The sequence below is a fragment of the Pogona vitticeps genome, chromosome 3 (genome assembly GCF_051106095.1).
Source record: "Pogona vitticeps strain Pit_001003342236 chromosome 3, PviZW2.1, whole genome shotgun sequence".
Taxonomy (NCBI): domain Eukaryota; kingdom Metazoa; phylum Chordata; class Lepidosauria; order Squamata; family Agamidae; genus Pogona; species Pogona vitticeps.
This window is the reverse complement of record NC_135785.1, coordinates 168,444,948-168,463,438: the sequence shown is the minus strand read 5'-3', so window position 1 is coordinate 168,463,438 and position 18,491 is coordinate 168,444,948. Positions and strand designations below refer to the sequence as shown.

At 41.3% G+C, this 18,491-nt stretch overlaps 1 protein-coding gene across 8 annotated transcripts in view; it reads left to right on the top strand.

Annotated features, from left to right (window-relative positions):
• LIMS1 (LIM zinc finger domain containing 1) overlaps positions 1-15,392 on the top strand; it is a 100,990-nt gene extending 85,598 nt beyond the window's left edge. For 4 of the 8 annotated variants that reach the window (XM_072994551.2, XM_072994554.2, XM_072994550.2 and 1 more), the window contains exons 7-11: positions 263-355; positions 3,982-4,030; positions 6,277-6,352; positions 8,165-8,359; positions 12,250-15,392. In XM_072994551.2, the coding sequence (XP_072850652.1) occupies positions 263-355; positions 3,982-4,030; positions 6,277-6,352; positions 8,165-8,312 (366 nt within the window). In that variant the 3' untranslated portion in view covers positions 8,313-8,359; positions 12,250-15,392. Of the gene's footprint in view, positions 1-262; positions 356-3,981; positions 4,031-6,276; positions 6,353-8,164; positions 8,372-12,249 lie in introns of all 8 variants that reach the window. The other 4 variants (XM_078391468.1, XM_020784018.3, XM_020784017.3 and 1 more) reach the window with 2 other exon arrangements.
• The last annotated feature ends 3,099 nt before the right edge of the window (positions 15,393-18,491 follow it).

Sequence of the window (18,491 nt, the reverse complement as noted above, 5' to 3'; positions counted from 1 at the left end):
AGATCTTCAACATACTGTAAAATACTAGTTTTAATTTTTATTTATTTATTTGTGTGTTTGAAAGAGAGAGAGAGAATGAGAGAGAGCTGTATTTATTCCCACAAGTCAGAAAAAGAGAGAGGCATAGAGTACTAGAAGAGGTATGGCTGATGATTGTATATGAAGAACCAGAGCTAAACTTAATGGGATCAATGCCACATAGCAATTGATACTTCACAGGAACTGGACTAAAGGTACCCTGCCCTTTTTCCCTTTTCTCTAGCATTTTGTATGTGCGAAATGTGAAAAACCATTCCTAGGCCACCGTCACTACGAGAGGAAGGGACTGGCATACTGTGAAACTCACTACAACCAGGTATGGTTTCATTTGGTGTATTTTCATCATTCAGCCACTCTTTTCAGGACTCCTGCATAGACCTGACACAGACATCTGCCATGAATTTTTGAGATTCTTATTTACACTATTTTTGCACTATCCATAAAATATTTGTGGCCTGAAGAAGTGGATTTTAGCAATGAAAGCTTGATGTTTCTTTAATTATTATTTTTGTGGTCTAAATAAAGCTCTTGCCTACTTGTGCATTTGTGTTACGTTAAGCACCACACAACCTTTTCCTAATATTTTCAGGATACTACAGCAGAAGCTTCTGTTCTGACATTTAATATCTTGTAACAAGTTCTGATATAGAAGACCATGTAGATTTGAAATGTAACAGATTGTCAGCATTTCTTGTTTAAAAAGTCTTAATACTGATCTATTTTAAAAACCAGTTTCATACTACTCCACATTTAGAAGGTAAAGTCTTATTCACTGGTTGTTCTGGGTTTTTCGGGCTCTTTGGCCGTGTTCTGAAGGTTGTTCTTCCTGACGTTTCGCCAGTCTCTGTGGCCGGCATCTTCAGAGGACAGCAACCTGTACTCTGGTGTAGTTGGCCGGCCACAGAGACTGGCGAGAGGTCAGGAAGAACAACCTTCAGAACACGGCCAAAGAGCCTGAAAAACCCAGAACAACCATTAGATCCCGGCCATGAAAGCCTTTGCGAATATATCTTATTCACTGGTTTCTCATCTCAAAACATAATTTGAGATGAGAGCTGTTTCTAATTTTAATTTGGAAAGGCATAATTGTTTCACTTTGTCCTCATTTTATCACAATTAACAAGTTACTTATAATTTATTCCTTTCTGCAATAATTACGGCACTGCTTCTTTGCATTGTTGCAATGTTTATTTATTTTTACAAGTGGATGGTCTTGTACCTTAGATTGTCTTGTACAAGGTAGCCTTTAGATTTTTTTCTAAAGTAACAAAGAGTTACTGTTAAAATGTAACCGAAATAATGACTACCTACATGCAACTGTAATTCATTGCCCATAATCTGTCTGGTCTTTATATAAGGTCAGCATAACAACTGATTGCATCTAATTGAGAAAGTGCCAGAGCGTGATCTGATCACATAGCCAGTTGTGTACCTGATTGCACAACCAAGATTCCCTCGAGCTCCTTGTCAGCTGTCTGGAGTTATATGAATGTGAACAGGATTCTTTCCGTCATTATTTTTTAAAAACTTTCCCTTTTCTATGTTTGCATGCTAATTTCGCAGTATGTTGCAATGTGAGAATCATGTTTGTAAATTCAGATGCATTTCTCTTTGGTCATTTTATCTTGTCTTAAATATGGAAATGTAAACTTCACTGTTATGCCTTAGGAAGTCACAAACTATGGAGTAAAACATCCAACTGGATTTTGTACAGAAAACATATTTTGCACAGAAAAATTATTTTAGGAAGAATATAATTTTTTCGGCTGAATACAAGGGTTTCTGTGCAGAACACATCCTTGAACGGTATGAAATGTACAAAAAACTCTGTAATCTCAGCAAAGAGAAGGTTTTTTTAAATTTTTCATTCCCTCCTGTGAGAATGAAATAAGTGAAGATTTACGTTCCTAAGAACATCTACATGGAATTAGGCACCAAATTGCTCTTTCATTGTGCACCACCAAGTGGCCATTTGGGGCTATAACTTTGGGCACATGCTCTGCGTGCTGAAGGTGCAAGTTTGAATCTTCTGCAAAGGTAAAACAACATGCCCGAACCGAGAGTCAACAGTCAGTGCAGACAGTGCTGAGCTAAATGAACTTAACAGCTTGACACACCATCAAATAACTTAATGCGTGTGTCTGATCTACACTGTTGCTGCAGTTTGATCCCACTTTAATTGCCATGATTCGATCCTGTGAAATCTCAGGTTTTGTAGGTCGGTGATTGACCTGGTGCTTGAGACCTATTGTGCTTTCTCCTGAACGAATAGTAGAGAGTTTTAAGGACCTCAGCAAACGACAGATACTCTGTGACCAAAATCCACTTGCATAGCTATGCAAATGGCATAATGTTTGGAGGGAAATTGCCCCAAGTTAAGAAATCGTCATAGGTGCTATTGATCGCATGCTGAATCCCTCTCTTCAGTGTGTAACAAATAACGCCTGCGGTGGTTTCTTAACTTGAGACAATTTTCCTTTAAAAGTCATGTAATTTGTGTTACACCAGCGTAACTAGGACTTGGGCTGATGTCTCTGATTTTACAGTTTTGACAACATATCTATTTAGTGGAACACTTCCAATTTTCTAACTAGATTCAGATGAGTGCCCAGTGATTGTAATTTTAAAAGTTGGCAGTTTGCAACCACCTTCACCGTGGGTTCCTTGCTCAACTGGATCGTACTGAAGTGCCTGCCTGTCACAATTTTGCAAACTAAATTCCTCTGTTGGAGATACATACAGGCACTCTTAACACACTTCTATCCAAAACACATTCAGAAGCTCTCCCTTTAGAATTGGAACCAAAATGTTTGTACTATTTTACTAGGGATAATATGCAGGAATAAAATTGTGCTTATCCGTATGAAAGAAACAGCCATTCACCAACCCCAAGAACTTGCTTCTGTGTCATTTTTTCCCTCTCTCTCTTAACAGATACTGTTAATTCTGTGGTAGTGTTTTTGTTACGTTTTCACACACTATCATTTACGTTGATGTCTCTGTAATATCTAAGTCTGAGCTTAATTTTATGATTTCAAATATGTGGTGAAGCAGATGTACTACTTTTATTGGAGACTTGAGTGTTTCCCATGTGCTTCATTTCCCTCATCATAAAACAAATTCTGTCTGGCTTTTCCTTCCAGGTTTTTATAAATTTAGTGCAGCAGTGACTTAATAGTGATGCAGACAATGAAACTGGCTGGAGATGGATGCTGTCAGAAGCTGATTAGCCTAATCAGATTGACCTGCAAAAATGAGCAGTTTAGACTAATTAGATAATTAAGAGCCAAATCCTGGCATATGCATGAAGACAATCTTAGGATAAACTTCATTAAGTACCAGGTTTTCTTACATCAAGATTCTGGTATCACACATGGTAACAGAGAAAGCTGCCTTTCAGTAAGTCAAACCATGTGCCTGTCGATTCTAGAATTGTCAACCCTAGCAATGGCTGTCCAAGCGTTCAGATAGAATTCTTTTGCAGCACTAGCTGGAGCCCCTGGTATTCCCTGGTGATCTCCTGTCTAACTGTTAAACAGGCATGTTTTCGCTTCCAAAATCAAATGAGACTTGTGTGAATGAAATACAAATGTTACTTGCAGGTATATAGTGGAAATGTAATATATGCAGCTACTATTGTATAACTTCTTTAAAATTAGCCATGATTACTATTTGGGTAGTGCAATCCTAAGTACACTGAATTGGGCCAAAGACCTACTGAGTTTAGTGGGCTTTAGACCCAGAGTACTTTGAGATGTACAGCTTCTAGCATGACCAGCTCAAAGTTGTCATGTAGGTAAACTGTTTCAGCCTACTTTTTGGATTTTATTTGAAATTTTAAAAGCACAAGGAACAGTGGGAAAATATGTAATATTAAGATGACATGCTTCTAAAGTTCTGTGAAACAGGTGTCTTACTTAGAAATATTTTCCATTTCCACAGCTTTTTGGTGACGTTTGCTTCCACTGCAATCGTGTCATTGAAGGAGATGGTAAGTCTCCACAGATATTTGCATGTTCCACCATTCCAGTAAAGGGCACTTTGTATCTAGCAAAGAAGATCAATGTAAGCAAATGATCAAGTCAATTCCAGAATAGGCACCAAATACTTTTTAATCCAGTGGACTCACAAGTTAAAGTCCAACTAACATTCATAAATCAATATAGTGCAAAAAATATAGTGGACTTGGTCACCGTAACCAATCTTCCCTTGTTCAAGGAAAGCTTAGAATTTCTTAGAACTTGTCAATGATAAATACATCAGGAGCAGGAAAATTTCTGTGGAAGAAAAGTTGTTTACCATTAATAAATTCTTTTCCAACAACATGAAACCACAAAGGAGCGCCAGCTGTGTTTTAATCCCTTTTTTCCTTATAGACTATAGCTTGTCTGAAAATGTTCCTCAGCAGTAATATTATCGTTAATTTAACACAGCCAACCTTTTGCGTGCTTATACAGTGGTGACTCGCATTAGGACATTAATTCGTCCCAGCAAAATCGCTGTAGAACAAAAACGTCGTAATGTGAAATAAAAAAGCCCGTAGAAACGCATTAAAACCCAATTAATGCGTTCCTATGGGCTTGAAACTCACAGTCCAGCGAAGATCCTCCATAACGCGGCCATTTTCGCTGCCCGTGCAGTGAGGAATCTCCCAGAAAAGAGCAGGGAGCCATTTTTTTTAACCCGGTGGCCATTTTGAAACCACCAATCAGCTGGCCGAAAATCGTCGTTTTGCGAGAATCGGTTCCTGAAGCAGGAAACTGATCATTGCAAAGCGAAAAAAACCATTTAAAACATCGTAAAGCGATCGCTTTTGCGACTGCAAAAAGTTTGTTGTGATGTGATTTTGTCGTTAAACGGGGCGCTCGTCTTGCGAGGCACCACTGTAGTTATTCCTGTGATTTTCTTGTCAGTATTGGTTTTACTTACATAAACTATCTTGCATCCCAGTTTTGCGAAAAAGGCAGAGTATGTGGGATGTAGAGCAGAGCTTCTGAGACTTGGCTGATGTGATAAATACATCCCCAATGCAGATATTAGATTTTTCTTAATTTTCCTCATTGGTGAACCTGGTATTAATTTCAGCCACAGCAACAAGGAAACTAGACCTGTGAACCACTTATGAGCCTGAGGACGTTGTCCTTACCATAATCATCCAAAGTTCCTTAGTATATCATTGGTTTGCGGCCATTTGTAGCAGTTTTCCAGTCCCCTGCTGCTCAGTGAGTCTGAGTCCAGAGACTAGAGGTGGTTAAGAGGTCTCAGTATAGGGCTGCATGCCAGCATTGACAGCTGCCCAAGGACACCAGGTGCTGAAATTCAGCCTGGTATGTAGACATATAAACACTAAGTGAGGGTGACCCGATGGGTCAGGACGTATGCATAGCATGTCAAACTGTGACATCACACTAAACGTGCAGGGTAGTTGCATTAGGATTCTGTTAGCAAAAGCTGTGCAAATCTGTAGTTACAAACAGCATATAATGATTTGGAGGACTTTATATCTTATTAAACTAAGATCAGGGCCACTGGTCCCATCACCTTCTGGCAAATAGAAGGGGAAGATATGGAGGCAGTGACAGATTTTACCTTCTTGGGCTCCATGATCACTGCAGATGGTGACATAGAGAGCATCTTAAAAAGCAGAGACATCAACTTGCCGACAAAGGTCCACATAGTCAAAGCTATGGTTTTTCCAGTAGCGATGTATGGAAGCGAGAGCTGAACCATAAAGAAGGCTGACCGCCAAATAATTGATGCTTTTGAATTGTGGTGCTGGAGGAGACTCTTGAGAGTCCCCTGGACTGCAAGGAGAACAAACCTATCCATTCTGAAGGAAATCAACCCTGAGTGCTTACTGAAAGGACAGATCCTGAAGCTGAGGCTCCAATACATTGGCCATCTCATGAGAAGAGAAGATTCCCTGGAAAAGACCCTGATGCTGGGAAAATGTGAAGGCAAGAGGAGAAGGGGATGACAGAGGACGAGATGGTTGGACAGTGTCATTGAAGCTACCAACATGATGTTGACCAAATTCCGGGAGGCAGTGGAGGGCAGGAGGGCCTGGCGTGCTCTGGTCCATGGGGTCACAAAGAGTCGGGCATGATTTAACAACTAAACAACAACAACAAATATCTTATTAAATAGATTGTGGCAATATATGCAATGAAGTAGGGTGAGAAATGTAAATATCTCTGCTCTTTGTAAAAACTGGCTGATCCTGTCATTTCTTCTCAGTTGTGTCTGCGTTGAACAAGGCATGGTGTGTGAACTGCTTCGCATGTTCTACTTGCAACACAAAGTTAACACTCAAGTAAGTGGTTTAGATTTTTGTGGCAGTGAAAAAAGTCGTGATGTTGATTGTGTTTTCTGGCCCACTAGAGTATATTTCTATATATGAACAGGTCTGGGACTTTCATTTTTTGGACTATAGCTCCCAAATGGTATCTCAGACATGATGAGCCTTGGGGCTTTGGAAGAGATGGCTGGGAAGGGCTAGGCTAGGGGTTTAGTATCCTCCTTGCCCATCATTGTCTCTCAGGAAACTGCAAGGACCTCAATACCTTGGAGCTCTCACAGAGGTTAGCCTCTCTCAGCCTTTATTCCTCAGCTTTCAGTGCTTGAAAACACCCAAGAGGACTTTGATTTTTTTTTGGCTGAAGCCCCTCGACCTCTGGCTGGAGGAACTCCTATAGACTCCTGGTGGCTGTAGTCAAAAAACAAAAGTCCTGTGTCTGCATATAAACAGTTTGATGTTCTTGAATAGGAGAAGGTGAGAAGAACCAGTTCAAAAGATTACCTATTTGAATACCATCCTGCTTACTTTGAGGAAATTTCAATGCATAAAGGTCATGACTCTGCTTCTCTGCAAAATCATGTAGGTAAGATGGTGTTGCAGCTCCCGTTTAATAACAATTACTATAAATTCTCTGTTAATCTCTGTGTTTGGGAGGCAGCTAGTGATGCTCAGCCTCAAGGGAAGCTTCCATTTGGAGACTTAGGGTTGCTAGACACAATCTAGATTTAACAGGCATAACCTATGTACGTATCTTTAGAACACAAAAGATGAGCGGTCCATCCCATGTTTATGTTTTACTGTCTATCCATTCTGCATTTAGTTAGCTCTGCAATTCTCCACAGTATATGCAAGTGCTTTGGTTTTAGTATTTTTCTCTCCCCGGTATCTGGAGTTACGTCATGTTTGCTTCTGTTGTCTTAACATATGAAGCTTCGATAAACTAAAAGGTATTCATGCATTTTAACCTGAAACAATGATAACTTACACAGTAAAACTTTTAAGTGTTAGTGTGTAGAGAAGTGCAAGTAAGTTCTGCTCTCTCTCCCCCAGAGGTCACACAGTATTTCACACGTTCCATGTGAAGGTTTGAAGAAGAATTGGGAACGGCACTCACCTGAGCATACTTAACAGCACTTGTATGATTGGTTGCCCTGACAAGGTCTCGGATGCAAATATGTTGCAGTAAACACACTTACGGGCATCTTTTCAGACCTTTGCACTAAATGCATGAAGATCTGGGTAACTTCTGGATTGGGGGGGCGGAATTATAAGGCATATAACTAATATGTGCAGCACCAAACACATAACAATAATAATCTTGCCATCAAGTCAATTTTGACTTGGATTTTCAGGGTTCTTCAGTTAGAGAGTACTCAGAAGTGGTTTACCAGGTCCTTTTTCTGGGGGTTATGCTTGGAGTCTGCAATTTGTCCAAGGCTACACAGATTGGCTCTACTCACAGGAGGCACAGGAGGAAATTAAACTCCCAAGCTGTGGCTCCACAGGCAGATCTAAACCACTGAGCTATCCAACCAGTTCTATAACATGTAAAGCTCTGCATAAATTCAGGCTATAACACCTTAAGAAACTTTAGATGTTTGCATCAATGGGAGATTGTTTCCTAACTCTACAGTGATGTAGCCATTATTACTGCAGTAATGTAGCCTCTAGTAAACAGTAGGACTGTCCCTCCTTATTTTTATATCTATTGCTTTCAGTTCACTTCTGTCTTCTGCTGAATTCTCTTTTCCATCTGTTTTCCACCTGACCTGAATCTCAGTTCTTTCCTGTTCTCTCCTCTTCTTTCTCCACTGCATAACCTAAAAGGGACAAGTTTGTTGAAATCGATCTCAAACCTGTCTGCAAACACTGTTATGAGAAAATGCCTGAAGAATTTAAGCGGAGACTGGCCAAACGGGAGCGTGAAGCAAAGGATAAGGAAAAACAGAAAAAGAAAAAACCTGTCTGTTTGTAAATGTATCAATCCTATCTCCCACCAACCGTGCTCTTTCCTTCTCTTTGGTTAGTTTGAAGGTGTGGCTTTGCTTTTACATTTTGTTTTGTGTTATATTTTCCATTATTGTGAAGTGGTTAAATCAAACTGTTCAGTGGCAGAGCTTGACTTTTGTGCATGGTGAGCAAATTGCAAAATACACAACTTTGTTTTGACTAATCAGATTTCTTAAATACGAAAGCTTTGTGTTAAGAGAATGCCTTGGTTGGTTTATGCATTGCACAGGAGCTGTGCATATAGTGGCCCTTGCTTAGTCGGTCATGACTAAACAACGACTATTCTTTATCTTTCCCACCCACCTTCCTCAATTAACTTTATTGTTTTGTTCCATTATAATTTTTTATAACTTGGGAGTGGTTTAGAAATAGGAACTTATTTAAAATCATAAATCAGGGCTATCATTTTATTCTGGTTGAATAAACAGAAAGAAACGATTATCATTTAATACCTCATGACACACACTGAGATTGCTTAGGTAACAAATCAGAAGTGTAGCATGGATATAAACATGATTTTCTTAAAAGCAATGCCAAAAATTAAGAGGCAACATCTTATTCAGTATTGAGCAAACTGACTTTTCTCCATTTCAAAAACTTTTCAGTCCTGACATCTAATTCAGTGGTCCCCAACCTTTTTGGGACCACAGACTGTTTGGGGGATGAAGGGTCCATGCGTGGTCCGGTTGGGGGGGCGTGGGCACCCCTGTTCTATGTGTAAAGGGCAAACCTCGGCAGCAACAGCCAAACAAGCAAGTGCACAAAAGCTGGGGGGGGTTACATGTGGGTGCCCGTCTCACCACTCGACTGATCTGTCCCATCCCCCCTGCCGCCGCTCTGGGCGGACCCATTGGCTTCACCCCGCCAAGGTGCCCGGTACGGCTTTTGCTGGGCTTGGGCAACCATCTGCCATAGCAACACTGCCTACCACCCAAGGCGAGCGAGGAAGGTCAAGCCAAGTCCCGCTCAGGCCGCGCGGATTAAGTGGCTGCTCACCCAAAACATCCACCTGTCCTGGGTTCAAAAGCTCCCTGCCCCAAAAGAGCTAAGGATCACAGCTTGGCGCTGGGGCCCAGGTCAGAAAGCCTGCCTGATGAGCCCATTGCTGGTCTGGATGGCTGTTGGGCTCGCCTTTTGTTCGCTGGGGTCTCCTGGGAGGAGAGGGAGAGTGAGGGAGGGGAAAGGGGCGTCTCGCTGCTGGCCAGGCAGTGCGCCCAGTGGTGTGTGTGTGTGTGGAGGGAGGGGGTACGCGGGTACACACACGCCTGTGTTGGAGGGGGGCGAGGAGGCAGCGGCGCTGGCACTCCGGGGATCAGAGGCACACCAGCCCAGCTGTAGCCCAGAGCACACCAAAGCCACCAATGCTGCCACTGCCCTTGCCACCACCGGCCAGGCAAAATGGCACAAGCCGGCGCAGGCTCCTCCCCGCCGCAACTTCTCCGGCATGAGGTGGAGACTCTACGCTGGCCTCCTGGAGTCTGAGCCCCGTCCGCCTCACGCCGCACTGCATCTTGCACCTGGCCACCCCTGTGGCTGGCAATTGCTGGGCGCACGTGCACTTTGTGTGCCGGGGCGACCGTAGCCACGCCTGCCACGGTGGCTGATTTATTTGTTTGTTTGTTTGTTTGTTTATTGGATTTATATACCGCCCCATAGCGCTACAAGCACTCTCCGGGCGGTTTACAATTTTTAATTATGCAGGCTACACATTGCCCCCCCCCAGCAAGCTGGGTACTCATTTTACCGACCTCGGAAGGATGGAAGGCTGAGTCAACCTTGAGCCGGCTACCTGGGATTTGAACCCCAGGTCGTGAGCACAGTTTTAGCTGCAGTGCAGCCCGAGGAGGGAGGGGGGACCGAGACTCTCATTCACAGATGGCCATCACCCCTGTCACACACCTGTGGAGCCCATGGCCTCTCCCCAAGGTGGCCACCCAGCGCCCGTTGGCTCACTTGGCTTCCTTCTGATCATCCTGGGAGCACATAAGGGAAGGCGGATGGGGGGGGGACGAGTGAGCCACCCAGCCAGCTGAGAAGGGGGCAAACAAGGCATGCCCCTCCACAAGGGCGGCACGCCCAAGGGGGCGGAGATCCGTGTCCACGGTCCAGCTGCAGGAAGCCCACGAACCGGCAATGGGCCATGGACCAGGGGTTGACAACCCCTGATCTAATTGACTTTCTCAGTTTGGGTTGGAATGCATCAGTCCCTCATCCCAGCACCCTTCCCATTAGATACCGTAGGAATTACCATGTCAAACAAGCTGGGGTCTGTGAAGCAGAGGATTAAATGACGATTAACAATATTTAATGACAGGAAACCTTATTAATGTTAGCACAAAACTATTAAATTGCATTATAGCATTAGATTACTGCTGTATTAAACAAAATTTTAGTAAGCAAAATATTAACCAAAAAAGTTTTAACAAAATAAAAAGTAACTACTTTTCTGATTTCTACATACATTTTCTTAATCACCCTTAAAGAATGGGCTTATGTGTGCATTTAGGGGGCTTATTCTTTGTGTCTTGTTCCATTTGAGGCATACCTGTGAATCAGAACACAGTGCTGTGAATTAGAACACAGTGCCAGGTTTTTAATAGCTTCTTAAATACATCTGTGTGTTAGTAGAATATTTCAGGGCCTTGCTCCCTGCCATCTGACATAAAGTTTACTGGAGTGTAAACTTTACTGGAGTGTAAATACACTGGAGTGTATTTATTTATTTATTTCTCTCACACACCTCTTTATTGGGAGGACTATTATATCCAGAAAAATAAACTAATAAAGGCATTGCAAAAAGCATAAAATGCTTATGTTCTTTTAATACATGATAGAGAAAATGGAAAATTAAAACTAGTGGCCTTCAGTTAATAAAGTGACTTACAGGATTCATTTCTTTTGATTGTATATACAGTGGTGCCCCGTATAGCGAGGTTAATCCGTTCCGGATTAACCTTCGCTATACGAAATCTTCGCTAAGCGGGAAGTAAAAAGCCATTGGAACGCATTAAACGGCTGTTTTGCGGCTTCAAAACGGACCCGAAATGGCCCCGCGCGGGGTTTTCGCGCCCTTGGCAAGCGAGGGGAGGGCACGAAAACGCCGTGCGGGGCCATTTCGGGTTGCCCGCGGCCGTTTTGAAGCCACAAAACAGCTGTTTTGCGGCTTCAAAACTGCCGCGGGCGACCCGAAATGGCCCCGCGCGGTGTTTTCGCGCCCTTGGCAAGCGAGAGGAGGGCGCGAAAACGCGGCGCGGGGCCATTTCGGGTCCTCTGCGGCCGTTTTGAAGCCGCAAAACAGCTGTTTTGCGGCTTCAAAACGGAACCGAAATGGCCCCGCGCCGCGTTTTCGTGCCCTCCCCTCGCTTGCCGAGGGCGCGAAAACACAGCGCGGGGCGATTTCGGGTCCTCCCGCGCCCATTTTGGAGCCGCCGATCAGCTGATCGGCGGCTCCAAAATGGCCACGGGACGCCCAATCGTCGCAAAGCGAGTTGCGGCGATTGGGTGCTCCGTATAGCGATCCCGAAAAAGGGGATCGCTATACGGATTCGTCGTTGTACGGTGCACTCGCTAAGCGAGGCACCACTGTACTAAATTTTACCTTTTAATGGTTGTTTATACACTTGGCTTTTTTGTGTGCACGGTTTTTATTTTGTGTTTTATGCTATAAGTTGTGTGTAGTGGTCTAGTGATGGAAATAAAATACCTACCTATCTATAATGTTAAATCCACTAATCCTTTTGTGGATTAGTACTAAACCTTTTTTTGGTAATCCCATTGTTTTTGCAAACTTTTAAAAATGTATGTTGAATTTTAATTTGTATTCAGTTGACTGTATAAACACATAGAGGGGAGATCATCATCACCATTGAAACTATTTTTTTCCACCCCCCTTTTTTTTTCAGGAACAAGTTTGTGGAATTTGATATGAAGCCTGTCTGTAAGAAGTGCTATGAGAAATTTCCTCTGGAACTCAAGAAGAGACTAAAGAAGTTAGCTGAAACTTTGGGAAGGAAGTGAGACACCCTGTTTCACATTTCATCATGCAGTACAACATTTATGAATGGATAACTTTGTTACAAGTGTCATTTCGTTAAGTATTTGAAACTTAAGTTCAAAAAAAAAAGTATTTCTCTTTTCTTCTGGCATTATTAGCTTCATACTAAAATGTTTGCCTTGCCTTTAAAAAAATACCTCGAAGCCCCTTAACATCTGAGGAATATGTGGTTTTCCTGATGTAGTTGGACTGCAGATAAAATCAGGCCTAGCCAGCATAATAAATGATGATGGTAGTTGTAATCCAATAACATCTAGAACCCCATGCATTCCCTAGCTCCACTCTTCATATTATGTAACCTCATATCCAACCATTTAAATTATATATTACACTTATATAAATTTGTAGATAAATACATTTATATTTGCTCAGTAGATAGTGAGTGAAAAATGAGTTGATGCTGGTGCTAAATAGCTTAACTGGGAATAATCTAGCAGATTTTCCTTAACAAATAGACCAAACCCCATTTTAAACTCTTAACACAATTTGTCTCTCAAGTGAAGATAGTTGAGCAAAATAGAAAAGATATTTAAAGCCTACATCTAGAGTCATAGATGTGCCCAGCAGCCTATGTGACAGATTTCTTCCCACCTAACCCCCAAAACTGGCTCTAGAACATTTTCCATCCTTCTAGAATAGGTTTTGAGGGGTGCATGGGGGACTGCACTGAGGGATACCCAAAAGGTGCAAATAGATCATCAGAGGCTGGAATTGTTGACAAGAATACTGTTGCTTAACATAACAAGTCACAGCTAGAATAGGCCCATTCGAATCGATGGAACATATGGAGAAATTGAATCATCAAATCCCCACTGATTCAGTGGTCCTGCTTTAATGTGTCTTCTTATGCTAAACAAAAGGATTTCAGCCATTAAGTTACATTTAATTTATGGAGCTTATTTCTGAGTAGAAAATATAAGATAAACTGGTAAGTGTCCAAAAAAATCACCTACTCATGGGCATATAATTAAATGGTCACCAATATCTATATACATGTGTGTGTTTTAAGGCATTCTTGTATCACAAAGAATCTCTTCTGCTGAAGCCTTTGCAGTGTAAATGAAAATTTAAGGCAACCTGTCCCCTCCCCCATGGAGTTGGACTACAGATTGCAGCATCCTCTGCCATTCATTGTTCTAGAAGGAGTTTCAGTCCAAGAAAAATCTAGGGAGGCAAGTTGCCTGTGCTTGGTTTGGGGATCATTCTAACTGCTGGAATATCTCTTACTCACTGTGAGCTTGTGTGTAGTCATATTAAAATCTGTGACACCAGTGCCTAGAAATGATCAGGGCTCTGAAACTGGTAGTTCTGGTTAGAAAGGGTAGAAGGCAGTAGATAAAGAGGAAGACCTAATGTGAGACAGAGAAAACAAAGGTACAGAATTAGTTTACAAAACCTGAGCAGAACTTAAAGTGATGGGATCTTAAGGCACATAAAAACAATGTGCTTGACAGCACATAACACCAATAGTTTTCATTAACTAATATCTGTTTTTGAGCTAATGAGAAATACCAGCTAGATTTTAAAAAATGTTATGCTGTTGCCTTGGCTATAGATTTAATAATAGTAGTAATAAATTTGAAATAGCAGTCTCAAAACTTCGGAAGAAACCATATGCCATCAGGAAGTCTTTTTAGTCTTGTTTGTTAAATTATGAGAAAGAACCTGAGATATTTACATTATTGAAGAAAAAACTCAGAGTACTATCTAATACTGACTGAAATCCTGTTGTTTAGCATATTAAGTTGCAACTAGAATAGACCCTTTAAATCAGTGGAACCTATGTAGGTGGTGACTTACAAAATCCTCACTGATTCAGTGGGCCTACTTTAGTTGCATCTTACCACACTAAGCAATAGTATTTTAGCTTTAAGTTAGACCATTAATGCATCCAGTGCAGTTTTGTCAACTGACTGGCAGGATCTGTCCAGGAGTTCAGACTGGATTCTTTTTTAGCTGTAGCTAAGAATCCTGGTATTTTATGTCAGTCTTCTCATCCAAGTACTAACGAGCCCGGAACATAGTCAGCTTCCCAAAACAGAGAGGCTTCAGTATATTATGGGTAGATTGGTGGGTCCACATTGAGGGTCTGCTGAGATTCTGTACTTTACAGCTCCTGGGATGTGTATGTTAAAGAAGCCTTATTTCACAATGTAATAAATGCAGATTTTTTTTCAGATATTTTTTCAGTTGATCGGTATACAAAAGGTTAAAGGTTATAGGTTTGATAAAATTATAGTAGGATAACACCAGAAAGCATAAATTCAAGATTAGAAACCCAAGTGGAAAATGGCAAGAGTTCTATATCACTAGAAATATATATGCATGGATCTACTTGAATTTTTGTGCAATGTTCCGCTATAATTTTGTATTTTGTTTCCTTGTTGTGCCTTATTCTGCCACATATATGCAATATTAGTCAAAATATTTACCCTTTATATTCTGCTGCCTTGTATTTTTGTGCAGAAAATATATACCATGTCTTTCAGTAGAAGTCATACACCGTACTAAACATTTTGGACTTGCATATTTTTTAATGAAGGAGGATGCTTGAGGTTTTTTTTAAAGCATTCTTCTTTTCCTCCCTCAGCTTCCTTATTTTAAAATAGTATTTGAGGTAAAAGCTAAACATGTCCCAGTTCAAACTGAGATTATCTTGTGTCAATTAGTCAATAAAATACAGTGTCAACTGTTTGAAATTTCTAAACGTTCTAGATATGAATTAAATTCTATTAATACTATAGTTCTGTATAAATCTAATCAAAAGTCCCATCCAGTTCAGTGAAGTTTGTTGTTGGTTGTGTATTGTAGAGCTGCATTTAATGGGACTAACTTCTGAATAGTCTTCTGTAAGATTCTACTGTAATAAGCATGTCCTGGTTGGAGAATTACAAAGGAACTCTTGTTTATAACTAATTTTATTATTACTACCATTGCTGTCTTAAAAGTTCAGGGCCTCTTACAGTATAAAAATAAAAAATCCAAAAAACATTTTATAGTGATATAAAAATTCAACATTTCTTCAACATGAATCTTAACTGTAAATTCATAGCCACTCCAAAAATACAAAATGTCTGAACCATCTCATATTGCCTCGTTTCCTATGGTAGCTGCAACTCCTTTCATTTTATATAGCTATCATCTTAGAACTGCAGAGCTGAAAGGGACTCTGTGGATCATCAAGTCCAGCCCCTGACAAGGAGGCACAGTGAGGTTTAGATACCTAAACCACTGAGCTATTTGGCAGTTCTCTTTGAAAAGTATTGTTAAAAATATTCTGGAGCTGACAATCAAATGTCCTGGCAAGAATGGATCTCTCTTTTTCTTAAATGGGTCATGGAAGAAAGAATAAACGTACATACTGCCGTATTTCCTACTTACTCCGCAGTGTGGGCCACCTAGTAGATCTATATTGCACTTTTCTTTGCTAAATACAATTTCTGGGCAGAGCAATCCTGTATTCATCTGAGATGATTGTCGGATGAAGAAGATGTCATTGCTAATCCGGTGCACCAGCCACCATGTCCACCATGTACTAAGACCGGGAGGAGAAAACCACATAACACTACAAAATACAAATACTGTAACATTTGTCCCAGCAAATGCTACCAGAGGATGTCCACTTGATACAATTGTAGCAGCAATGTTCAGATGCCATCCACTTATGGAACAAACCAAGGAAGCAACAAATAGAGCATCATGTGGGAAGCAGATACAACGTGCAAAACGATGTTTCATCAACCCCATGTGAACCCAGTGGTGAACCCACTGCTGCTTTTTCCTAGCCATCCTCGACAGAAATGGATTGTTCTCACCATTGTTTCTTCTGAGCATAACTCATGCAATGAAGAGCACTGGGAAGGATGAAAGCCTACAGAAACACCAGTTACGCAGTTTCTTGGGCAAGGCTCTTCCTCAGACAAGAGCACAAGACCCCCTTCTTCTAATAAGCAGGGAATTCTGATGGAATCAAACTCTTGTGCAACTGGTTCAGAGGTGGACATTAGAATGTTTCAGTGATAATACTTGTGTACCATCATTTAGATTTCAACTTACGGTGACCTTTCCCAGGGTTTTCTAGGTATAAAGTATTCAGAAGTGGTTTCTCCTTCCATTCTTCTAGAGGCACTCTGGGATCATGTAGCTTGCCCAAGGCCACCCAAGCTGGCACTTGTCTTATAAAACACACAATGAGATAGATATCCAACTTCTGTACACCTCAGAAATATTCCTAGAGGAAGAATAACATTGCCTTCCATTGTCACATAGATGTTTCATATCAGCATCTTTTCAAAACAGCCCAAGTGCATTATGTTTTCACAATTTCCTTACCACTTGATGATATTGTGATCAGCTTCTTACTAAGTGTTTTGCAACTCTTCGGGCCAGATACCAGGCTCTCATACTGACTGTCACTTTGCTTCAACGAAAGTTACAATTTGTACAAAGCTAGACTTTCCACTGTGATTGTATGTTTCTAATTGTCCACAATGGCTGCTCTGATGCTTGCTGCTGATGGCAATGTTTTCTCAAGGTTGGCACGGTCAGATTAATATCAAGGGAATAACCCTTTTCCCAAGTAGCTATGGAAGCAGCCAGGCGGTGAGCCATAAGGGTAGGTCTAGTGGACACAAGCTGAGCAGCAGCCTTCAGTGGCTTCCTGAGTAAGGCTGAGGGCTGAAACACCAAGACTAGAAGTTTCGGCCCAACCAGAGGGAAAAAGGAAAACATCCTCACACATATTTTCTATGCTTTGGCAAGGAGAAGCCGTATCTGAAGAAAAAGAGAGTAACTTGAATCCACATGCAAACATCACAGAGCCATTCCCTAACAATTCAGTCATAGCTAGAGAGGGCAGAGACATATGGGGCATTTATTTCTCTCAGGGCCCACTCATAAGGCAGCAGGTGGTACTGTGGGCCATGGGGCTTGGTTTTGTGGAACACTGTTCATTGAATAAATTCTGTATCATGGTATATGTAGAGAGAAGGAAAAGATTGTTCACACATCTGCTCTGTTTCCCACAAGATACAGTGCTCATATATGCTAAGGAGGATCAGAGAAGATACTAGAAGCAGAGCATACATAGTGTATAACACATCCCTAGCTTCCCTGTGTAGAGTGTTCTCTCCTAGAATCACTGGTAAGTACACTGGAGTGGAATTTAGTGCTGACTTGCATTTGGAAACCTAGGATGATGTGTGTTACAGTAACCCTAATAGGGCTTTCAAGGTATGGGAAATCTTTAAAAAGTTGTTTACCAGTTCAGATCCCACCCCCTCTGAATTTCCATAGCTGAGCAGGAATTAGAACCCAAGTCTCCCAAGGCCTATCCATCATTCTATATTCTGCACCACATTGAATATCCTGAGGTGAGATACTCTTTAGGATTCCAGTTAAAAAACATTAGCAATGTGTTCCATGAAAGTTCCCATATTTGTTCTGAGGCCGGGCTGTTATTTACTGTTTCTTTTCCCTTTGGCCACTGTTTCTCCTGTTATAGTTCCATCTTGTGAGTTATGCATGCATACATGAACCTAAAGCAGTAGTTTCCAGCCTAAAGTAACCCAGGTGTTCTTGGACTGGAACTCCTAGAAATCCCAGCAAACACAGCTGGTGAAGGTTTCTGGGAACTGCAATCCAAGAATGTCTGGGTTACCCAAGGTTGGGAATCACTGAAGAAATATCCATATACAAAACTGATCTTACTTTTAAATATTGTCTTTTTAATGATGTGAGCCACTTTGGATCCTTTTAAAGGAGAAAGTCGGGGTAAATAAACATAATACTGTAGTGGGTTTTCTGAGTTGTCATGTTCTGTGAGGTCAATATGCTAGTGATAATGTGCTGTGTGTTCAGTTGTGCCATGTCCCGTGATCTGCTGGACATACGAAAGGAATGGTTTTCAGTATTGGGATCGCTATTTTCACTCACCCACCCCCACTTCCCATTCAAGCCTGTGGGACTCATGTCCATAAATTAATAAACTCTTGGTCTGGGAGTGTTGCAAAGTTGTTTGGCAAGGCAATTCCATAATAAAAGCCTAGTTTTTTTAATTAGCAATGCTTCATATAGAATTTTTTTTAAAAA